Source organism: Bombyx mandarina, chromosome 07 (assembly GCF_030267445.1).
Source record: "Bombyx mandarina strain Sakado chromosome 07, ASM3026744v2".
Taxonomy (NCBI): domain Eukaryota; kingdom Metazoa; phylum Arthropoda; class Insecta; order Lepidoptera; family Bombycidae; genus Bombyx; species Bombyx mandarina.
In genome coordinates this window covers 6,384,733-6,395,583 of record NC_143214.1, presented here as the reverse complement: position 1 = coordinate 6,395,583, position 10,851 = coordinate 6,384,733, and the positions used below count along the sequence as shown (strand labels likewise).

At 35.6% G+C, this 10,851-nt stretch overlaps 2 protein-coding genes across 2 annotated transcripts; one reads left to right on the top strand and one right to left on the bottom strand.

Annotated features, from left to right (window-relative positions):
• Positions 1-5,077: 5,077 nt before the first annotated feature.
• Pex3 (peroxisomal biogenesis factor 3) lies at positions 5,078-7,323 on the bottom strand. The gene is made up of 2 exons (XM_028175186.2): positions 6,913-7,323; positions 5,078-6,633 (listed from the first exon to the last, which is right to left on the bottom strand). The coding sequence occupies exon 2, from the start codon at positions 6,427-6,429 to the stop codon at positions 5,317-5,319; it is 1,113 nt and encodes a 370-aa protein (XP_028030987.2). The 5' UTR covers positions 6,430-6,633; positions 6,913-7,323; the 3' UTR covers positions 5,078-5,316.
• Positions 7,324-9,214: 1,891 nt separating this feature from the next.
• Positions 9,215-10,175, top strand: LOC114243629 (proteasome assembly chaperone 2). The gene has a single exon (XM_028175187.2). The coding sequence runs from the start codon at positions 9,296-9,298 to the stop codon at positions 10,031-10,033; it is 738 nt and encodes a 245-aa protein (XP_028030988.2). The 5' UTR covers positions 9,215-9,295; the 3' UTR covers positions 10,034-10,175.
• Positions 10,176-10,851: the final 676 nt, after the last annotated feature.

The window sequence follows — 10,851 nt, the reverse complement described above, 5'->3', positions numbered from 1 at the left end:
AATTTTATACAACAGTTACAATTTTAAAAGTGTGGATAGGTAAACGAAGTCACAGACCCCTTGAGGCTGTGACCTGGAAGGTGGGGCACAAACGTTGTATGCGCTCATAAGCCGAAAGGGCTGGTGGTCATGGCGCCGACGACCGCCGGTCCGGCTTCCGGAGGGGGAGGGTGATGGGAGAGATGTGCTCCGCACTAAACGCTTCACTTTCCCTCTTTGCCTTTCCATGAGTTCTGTCTCATGCGAGGTTCGGACGTGGGTTGTTGAGCGACAGGAGGTTTTAGTCAGTTCGACTCCGACATGCCCCGCTCTCCATCCCCAGGGGAGGGCGGAAGTCTGGCGATTTCCTTCTGACTAAAAAAAAATTACTTATCTTCTGAATGAGATTTCGGCATCTATTAAATATCTTGTGCTCTGTGATAGGTATCACCACATATCTACCGCAGCCGAGCAGAAAGACAGTTTTCGCCCGGTTTCTGTACCCGCAAATCTTTAAGGTCCTTTTCGTGTCTGTTAGATGACCTTTGAAAAGGATTATGTTAATAGTGAGAATTCCGTCAATTTGATTACATGTGACGAGTTTTCTTGTAGTAGGCAGTGGCTCGGCTGTATACTCTGGCTCACTGGGACGCAGTCTAGTCACTGCCTGTCCAGAGGGTTAAAGGCAGTGACGTCCTCGGGTTCTGTGTCTTTTGGTGTCGAGGTGGCGTAATTTGCGTAAGTCAAAAAGTTTTGAAGTCGTCGTGGCCTAAAGGATAAGACGTCCGGTGCATTCGTGTTGCGCGATGCACCGGTGTTCGAATCTCAGGCGGGTATAATTTTTTTTAATAAAATACGTACTCAACAAATGTTCACGATTGACTTCCACGGTGAAGGAATAACATCGTGTAATAAAAATCAAACCCGCAAAAATTATAATTTGCGTAATTACTGTTGGTAGGACCACTTGAGAGTCCGCGCGGGTAGGTACCGCCACCCTGCCTATTTCTGCCATGAAGCAGTAATGCGTTTCGGTTTGAAGGGTGGGGCAGCCGTTGTAACTATACTTGAGACCTTAGAGCTTATATATCAAGGTGGGTGGCGCATTTACGTTGTAGATGTCTATGGGCTCCAGTGACCACTTAACACCAGGTGGGCTGTGAGCTCGTCCACCCATCTAAGCAATAAAAAAAAGTCAGCGCTACCTGAACCCTTGCCTTTTCGGAGTTCTGTCTCAGCTGGGATTGAAGTCTTGTGTAGAAAGGCCTTTCTACACAAGTGCATTGCTTAACGAATTCGGCTTTCCTCCACGTACCTCAGAATAGCTCAATTAATTCTTCAGTCATAAAAAGAAATGTCCAGACACCTTGGGTGGTAATATGACTAGTTAAAATATTCTCCAAGATTAAATAGACAAAATTTTAGAATTTTAAAATATGATAAAATCCTACCAATAGATTAACGAACAAAAAGATAGAAACCAATTTAAAATTTGTAAATCATCCATTTCTGTGCTTCAAATGATGTCTCTAAATGATGCGGTAGTTAAGAACTTTGAAGTCGCCTTGGCTTAAAGGATAAAATGTCCAGTTAACTCGTATTAAGCGATGCGGCTGTGCCGGTCAAATCCTGTAGACAGGTACCTAATTCTAATTCCAAGGAAATATAATATAGTAAACATGTGTTAACGTCTGATTTCGAGAATAAAGAAATCGTAAGAAGGCATCGTTTGATAAAAAAGAAGCCCGGAAAAAATATATATAATTTTGCGCAATTATTTGTTGCTACAGATACTTAATTTACGGCTAGGTGTAACAATCTTACCTTTGAGGCGAAGCAGTAAAACCGCATGTTTCAAAGTGGGTGGCAACACTTTTTTGTGAATTCTTTGTTCCGCCATTGACTCAAAACTAGGTAGGCCACAACCTTGACCACATAGAACGTTAAAATAAAAAAAATAACGGAAGTCCGATTGGTAAATGTATTTGTACTACGATACGCAAAGTAGGTGTGTGTTGTGGTTTGGTGGCATTCATGAGACGTAGAAACCTACTTCTTTTAGCAAATGAAAATGCCTTTTTATGAAATTCAAAACGTTACGGAAACTTGGTGGATGCTTCAACTTTCATCATTACCTAGCAGCAGGAGAGCGCAACGATCGTCTGTTTATTAATGAAATAAGTATGTCACCTATTGTTGCATGAGCTCTTTTGACATCTCATCTCTGATGATAAAAATGTTTACTTGCAACATATTTTTACAACAACGATGCTGCCACTAAGATGTATCATTTCGGGAAATTAGTCCAGGTTATTATACTTTTTATTAGGGTTCTGTCATCGAATAATAAAGTAAGGCTTAGCCATTTTACTCGCTGATTTTCAGCACTAGAAATATGAAAGCTTTGTTTGTTTGTTAAGGACTTTATAATACTAGTCCGTAAAATGTAGAGCAAAAAAATTTTGTATAGATGTAATTAGCGGTAGGCAGCGGCTTGGCTCTGTCCCTGGCATTGCTGAAGTCCATGGGCGACGGTAACCATTCACCATCAGGTGGGCCGTATGCTCGTCTGCCTACAAGGGCAATAAAAAAAATGTGCTGCCGATTTTTTAATGCCCATGAACATTCTGAAACAAACTGATGTGGTAAAATTATATGTAAGCTTTCAACGGAAAGTAGTTTGAGGGAGATAAGAAGTTTTTAATATACTACATCGTTTTTGTTAAAACTTGACTTTGAAATGAATTTCAGTCGTGAACGTCAATTCTAACCGGAGATCCTTCCAGTTGACCTGCACTTAATCATCTGGTTTTTTAAAATATAAACTGTTTTTATGGTATATGAGTCACATTTTGAATTTCATAACGTAGGTATCTTAAAAAAAATCTAGTTGATTTTTTTTCCCTACCTAATCGTTGGTCGCCTAAAGATCTATTCAAACTACGCACGGACTTACCCTAGAAGATAACCTGCAACATTAGTAAGAGCAGTCCTTCACTGAATATATACCACCGGATTGGAAAAGCGATCCGGCGAAAAACTCAGTGGGTTGCGTTAATGGGCTAAGTTGCATGTCGAACGTTTCGTCACTTTCGAAGAGTTCGACGAGAACAGTGATCGGTGCTTAGAGAGCCTAATAGCACCGCGGTTGTCTGGAGGATAAGATGTGCTTAGGGCGAGGGCGGTTTTGCCTTGACCCGTCGTCTGGATCGGGTATCTATTTTGAAGCGATCACGATAAGAGGGTTATCGTGTCGTGCCGCTTCATCAAAGAAGCGTTCTGACGCTATCCTCAGATACTTAGTTACCTATTTATTCTAATTTGAGGTCATCGTGAAGATCTAAATCCCTCATATGTTTGTGATAAACAACTATGTAAGCATTTTTTTTAAAAAACTTTTAAAGATTTAAGTTACAATAAATATTTAAGCCCGAAATATTCAATTCAGTAGGAATGTACATATATATTCGGTAGGTTATTTGTGATCGTACTGTTGTTAATTATTATTTAATATCAAAGGAAAAACACGATAGCTTCACATTAAAACAGTGTACCAGTTACCAAATTCTCAAAATTGTGTTCCAGTTTCTGAAACATATTTCTTTAAATGTTGGTCACCAAACTAATCCATGTAATCCAATTAAGCCTGATTTATTATCGTCTATATGTGGCTTACAAGTAACCTTTCAAAAACAATGCATATTTATTTAATTAAAAGTCTATTAATAATATGTGACAGAACGAACTATTTGAGGTTTCACAAGAATTTATTTCGCGAGATATTTTTAAATTACCATCGTTCTTTTGTTGCTGTCAGTCAGCCCGGCGGACGACTGCGCCAAATCCACACGCATAGTCTACGTTGAAGTTTGAATCATTAGTTAAATCCAACGGTTATAAAGCAAACTCGACGAGACTATCAAAAGACACAGGAAATTACGAAAATGTGGGTTGAAATATCCTATTTTAATGGTCGAATGCATTATTTAATATTAAAAAATGAAATTATTTGGTCTTCATTCTTCATGTAGAAGAAGTTTACTACCTTACGTACTATTCGCGTTGAGCGATGCACCGGTGTTCGAATCCCAGGCGGGTACCAATTTTTCTAATTCTAACACGTACTCGACAAATGTTCTCGATTGACTTTCACGGTAAAGGATATCGTGTAATAAAAATCAAATCCGCAAAATTATAATTTGCGTAATTACTTGTGGTAGGACCTCTTGAGAGTCCGAACGGGTAGGTAACACCACCCTGCCTATTTCTGCCGTGAAGCAGTAATGCGTTTCGGTTTGAAGGGTGGGGCAGCCGTTGTAACTATACCTACTGGAGACCTTAGAACTTATATCACAAGGTGGTGGCGTATTTACTTTGTAGTTGTCTATGGGCTCCAGTAACCACTTAACACCAGGTGGGCTGTGAGCTCGACCACCCATCTAAGCAATAAAAAAACTTTCTTTATAATTTCGCAAATTTTGTTATGGTTGTAGTTACTTTAATATCACGTCGTTTTACGCCGTCGTGACGGACGAACTTAGTTCGATAAAGCAGTGTTTGTCTTAAATATTAAGTGTATTATCTATGGTGTTAAGTATGTAATGTATTGTACTTATATTCGTAGCACTCAAATATGCAGCGTGCCGCACTATCTCCGATCGTCCTTGACCTTTACCGGGAATATAATAATCCCCTATTATTCTCCGATAGCTGCAGAAGCCATCGAAAGGTTGTACTTTGTCACAGAAAGTTTGAACTAACTTTTTTGAGATTCCGCTTCTGCGTTAGTCCTGTCTTGGGTACAAGTCGAGGAAGAGAAACTTAGGGCCAAGTAGCATCATGTAAACTGGGAAATTATGAATTGAATGTCAGGATTAGTTGTATGGGACATTTATAAAACAAATTCTCCACATACCAGCCAAGTCTGGTACTTTTACCACTTCTAGGTCTTCTCTGATCACTTGCGAAGTGGATTCTTCAGTAGATGGAAAAGAGAGCAATGTGGATGCAGGGGACAGCCTATATTCTATTATTAAGGTAGTGATTACTGTGCTCCTCAAAAAACAACACATATATTTTTAAACAAAAAGAATAAGGCTTATTTCCTTGGACTATTTTATTAACCCCACAATTTTCAAATCACAAATCACCATTCTTAAAATTATTAGTTCGAAAAAACGTCATGACATTGCAGTGACAATAAGTCTCACAAAAGTAAAGTTTTGAGGAACGCTCAAAATTCCCTGAAACTATACAAAGGTATGCATAATTTATATTGAAATTGATATATAAGTGCGGCAATAATATTTTAACAACTAATATCTAACATGTACTTAATTATGAATTACTAAATACTTCATAAATGTTTGCACCTAATAGCTTCAACTTTTCATTAAGTGTTAGCTGTTGTGTTAATAAATCTGGAATGTTGTTGTCACCTTTGCAAATGTTCTTAGTAATAAGGTCATTGATAACAGGTAACAATTTAACAAAGTAAATCTCTACTTTGTTCACATCAACAAAAGGCTCGCTCTTCAATTTTAATACTCCACTTGTGATGACATGATCTTCTACTTCTAATTGATTCTTACTTGGTGGTATCGATTTGGTCACAAATAAATTTGCAACTTCATCAATGACACATGAAAAACTTCTGCTAACTGATGACATTGTAACTGAAATTACTTCATCACTTTCTAAAATGTCCATTGTTTCTTTAACAATTGTATCCAATTTCGAATCATTTATTTCATTGTGACCAATTAAATAATACACCATGTTTTTTAGAGGATCACCTTCAACGGTGTCAGTACACAAAATAGTTTGAATAGACCAGAACATCTGCTCTACTTCCTGTAAAGTGATCTTTTTTTTAAGCAAAACTGGTTCTACAACTCTTTTAACAGTTTTTTCAATTCTCTTGATCAAGTCTTCTATACCTTGTCCTACAAAATAGTGGCACAGAGACAGGTATTTTGTTTGCAAGTTACTATCTACAATTGGATCTCCTTCTTGTACAGAGTCTTTATATAGATAACCACCAATGACATTTAATTGAACTCTGAGTGCAACTTGAAGCATGCACAAGCCATAGACTAAAACACAAATTCTTGTAAAAATTGTGATTTTCAATTGTTCCCATAGTGCCAATTTATCGTCAGGATTCTCTTGCAGTTTTTGTACAATCTCCTCTGTGTTTAGCAAACTCAAAATACTTTCAGATACAATTTTAGAAAGTGAAAGTATTGTTTGGTTGCATGTTCTCTCAGTGCCTTCAAAATGCTGTTTTTTGCGAGTCATCTCAAAGAACTTTTTTGCTTCTTTCTCCTGCCAATCTCTTAGTTTTTTCTGAGCATAGCTTGTGAGTACATAAAGCCCACCTACAACTGCTCCAGTCACAAAGAACTTTCTTCTATGACGATTTAAAAAGTTTTTGATGTTAGAAAACATTTTGAGTTTGATTTATTGCAATTCTAATGGAGCATCAGATCGGTATTTAGTTGTACTCATTAGCCTCTTTGTAATATAAGTTGTAGCATCAATAAACCTTTCCACACAGTTCATAATACATACTTCAGTCTTCGAGTCTAGCCGTGTTGATGGTTTTCCCATACATGTGTCCCAGCAGGTGTCTGTGAGACCGTGAACAAGGACCTGAAACATTTATTTTTAGACGGCTGAATTTTTTTATTCACTTCATTTTGAAAAGAACTAAATTAATGTAACGTTTTAGCAGTGTTTTTAACGATCATTCACTTTAAATTAAAACTTAATCACGTTTTGGTTTTAACATTTTAAACAATAGAGTAGGTCAAAGGTCAACTCAACACTGTATTTGTAATTTAATTAACAATTGTAATATGGTACTTCTAAAAATTATCTGCTACATTTTAATAATTTGCTGAGAATTCCACTAATATCTGGAGTAATAACCTGGAAACGTTGTTTTTGTGTTTCGGCGAGAATGAAGTTTTCCAGTTGCGGATCGACGTTGTCTGTTTCTGACATAATCAAAGGCTGATTTTATTTAAAAACACTTCATATGCATATATCAGAATTACAGTTTCTATTTTCTCTAATCAGATATGTACACTTTTTACTTTTAACAATCATTAGAAGAAATTAAACATGGAGTAGATTAAGCCACAGTCCAGTAACAGTACCGTAACTATTAACTAATAAATTAATCTGTGCCACAGTCCAGTGCAAGCGACTACTAGGACTTTTTGGCGGGAACGCTAGGAGTGAAGTTGAATGATTTGTTTTATTTTGTCTAATTAGTGTTTCTTCAGGTTTAAATGTGTAATAACGGTGGTTTATTAACTGTTTAGTATCTGTGAAAGTGCATAAATGTGGGAAAATGAAACAAAGCCGCTGAACGTAACTTCTAGGGATCCTCCAAAAAGTCCACTGAAAATGTCTCAGTAAATGATCACCATTTTACTGAGATTATACTTCATCTCATATCATCTCATCTCATTTCATTTCGTTTTCATTTCATTTCATGCCATGTTTCATAATAATCAACTTCATTTCATTTCATTTCATGCCATGTTTCATAATGATCAACTTCATTTCATTTAATAATATCATTTTTCATGTAAAAAAATTATCATCATAAAATAAAAAATAAGACTTGACCTAAGGGTCTTAGTTACCAGGTCATAAAATCCCTTAAAAAAAGCGACTACTAACCGTAATTAACACATTTTAATTAAGTAGTACCATTTAATTAAAATGTGTTATTTACGGTTAGTAGTTGTAACATGAGCGTTAACTGTTCAAAAACAACACATAAATAGCAATAAAGTTTCAATACCAATTTAAATCAACACTTCCTCATCATGTAATATTTCTATTATTTCTAAATAAAATACTAAAATAATTATATGAAAATATAAGAATCCATTTAAATTTATGAAACGATAAATGTATTTTCTTGTAGATATACGCCATAGATTTTCCAAAAAAATACATAAATCATAAAAAGAGTTTAGGCTCTTTTTATGATTTATGTATTATGCTGATAGCCTTGAGAGGCTATATCAGCGTTACCGGACAAGTAAGTAAGCTCACGGGGCTCAAACCTGGCGAAGTTGCTAACACCGACTCTAACAAGAGCAGTGCTTCGCAGAATCGACCTCTGGAATTAGTATAGTAGTTATGGTATCCACTTATAACGAATATTAATACCACAGGTTAATTGGAGTATCATAGTTAATTTTGTATTCATACTGCTATAGAAATATTTTTTTAACTTTACGCTTTGATCATGGTTTTTTTTTTATTGTTTGATTGTTGATTTGTTCACTTAAAAATGAATGTAGGTCATACGGCCAAATCAAGCAAGGGAGATATTTTAAGGTAGAAACTGTTTTGTGGAGACCGCAGTGTAATTAAAGGGGACTTTCATTTCGACAGGCAGCGGTTTAGTTGTGTCTCTAGCATTACTAATGGCCATAAGCGAAGGTCTTGTCACCACTAATCATTAGGTAGGCAGTATGCTTGTCTGCCATCAATACCAATAAAAACACCGGTGTACCTTTTTTGAAAATTATATTTATTATTTATTTCTAAATACATAAATTATTTGCTTCTTTTAATAATACCTATATTATTGTATTTGCATTACAGCTCATTACCACAATTCTAGGAAATAAATAAAGTAACATTTAAATATTACCTGCCGCTAACTAATACACCCTTGACTGTGCTCGCGCAGCACCCTGGAACCAGAGCATGCCCGATTCCAACTGAGCAACACAAAGCTGGCCCCTCCACGTGGTTAGGTAATACCAAAAATTGTATATAATTTCGTTTCATTTCATTTTACTTTTCGTACAACAGACCTGTTTTCGGCCTTTGTTACAAAAGAAATGACTGTAAGAGCTTATTCCCTTTGCATACTTAACATATGCATTATATATTGTGTATTATGTACGCATGCCTTAAACAAAATAAAGCACAAATGTGGGAAAATGAAACAAAGCCGCTGGACGTAGCCTCTCGGGAACCTCCAAAAAGTCCACTAAAAAAGTCTCAATAAATAACCACCATGTTACTGAGATTATATTTCATCCCATATCATCTCAGCTCATTTCTTCTAATTCATGTCAATTTAAATTAATAAACTTTATTTCATTTCACTTCATATTATCATTTTTCTTAAGAAAATATATAAAAGATTCGGCTGTATGGTACGAAGCCTTTGCCTTTACAGTTGGAAAAATATAACTACTACTACTGACTACTACATAAACAAAAAAAAGTTGTTTTTACGGCTCTGCTCCTTCCTTGCACATGTAAATAAAGAAAAATGGAATTAAAGTGGAAAAAACTTGATAACAGTACTTTACGCGGTTATACTGCCGTAGTACCAAGTGTTGCAGTTGGTAATGTGGGACAGCTTGCATGTGATTTACTTATATCATCTTTAAGAATGAAAAAAATTGCTTCAATAAATAGTATTGCAATAGTTCCAATATTGGGGTATGACCCATACGATCATAATACAATAGATTTATCAATGTGTTGTGAATTATACAAGTGTGACGAGAAAAAAATTATTGTTCTACAACTTCGGGCACCATTGGTGTATAAATTTGCAACGTCATTTTTGAAACAGATTCTTGAAAAATTCAAAGAAAGCGGTATAAATGATATTGTGATATTAACAAGTAGCTATGCACACGAGAAGAAACACATAATGACGTCACCATTTAGATATTTGGTAAATGAGTATAGCTCATACAAAAATGAAATACAAAAATTAAACTGGACCGAGCATGAAATAATTGAAAATGGAATTAAAATACTCGGTGGAGGTTTTGCTTCTTTACTTTATGAAATATGTATAGAGCAGTTGGTACCTTGTTTAATTTTGTATAAATATTGTTCTGAAGGAGATAATATACCAGATGCATATGAAATGATCCAATACTTAGATAGTCTACTGAGAATCTTCAATAAAGATAAGGATCTGTCATCTCAATTGGTGCAGCCTATTTCATGGAAATATTTGTATGGGCGTCCTCCACCTATTGGCATTTATTAAATAAAAATAGTATTTGTTTTACAATAGTGTGGCATTACTTTTTATTCTATTTTGGATAAGTCAGTCAACAGAATTGAAGGAATAATCAGATCTTTCTCACCACAGTTTGTATCTACTTCAATAAATTATAGTTTTTTTCAAATTTGGTTTTATTTAAATTTATGTAGATTTTATTATAATTGTTTTATTTGAAGTTATCCTGGCCTAAAGGATAAAAAGTCCAGTGTAATCATATTGGATGATGTGAATATGCTAGTGTTGAAATCCCATAGGCCGAAACCAACTTTTTAAATAAAATATATACTTGACACAAGCTCATAAATCAACGTAATAAATCAAACCTGTTACCTGTTAGTTACCTTCAGGATTTTGCTCAGTGGCTCAGCTCAAATCAAAATGCAATTTTATATTAAAATCTGAGATTAAAACATAAAAGCTATAAGACAATTCAAAAAGCTAATGTAAAATAATTTTATATGAACATACATACATACATTTTCTTTTATATATATAAATTTAATATTAACATTACCTATGGCTCAAATAACCTATAATAATAAAAACTTACGTAACTATTTTCATCGCACTTAATACAAATGTGCAGTTTCATATTCCCCAAATCCTGATCACACAGGAGCCAGTTACAGTCGACGCATTAGACACGTCCTTATGGACCCATCAGATTCAATAACGCAAGCCTTGCATTAGACGCCTTTAGCTCTAGGAGCAGGCTTGGGGACCCCGGTAACCGTACTCGTCGAACTCGAAAGAACGTTCGACGTGCAGCCTAACCAAAACATCAGCCCGCTGAGTTTCTC

What these genes read in the sequence shown, in the direction of transcription:
- LOC114243629 (XM_028175187.2), top strand. Translation starts at nt 9,296, where the DNA reads ATGGAATTAAAGTGGAAAAAACTTGATAACAGTACTTTACGCGGTTAT.
- Pex3 (XM_028175186.2), bottom strand. Translation starts at nt 6,429, where the DNA reads ATGTTTTCTAACATCAAAAACTTTTTAAATCGTCATAGAAGAAAGTTC.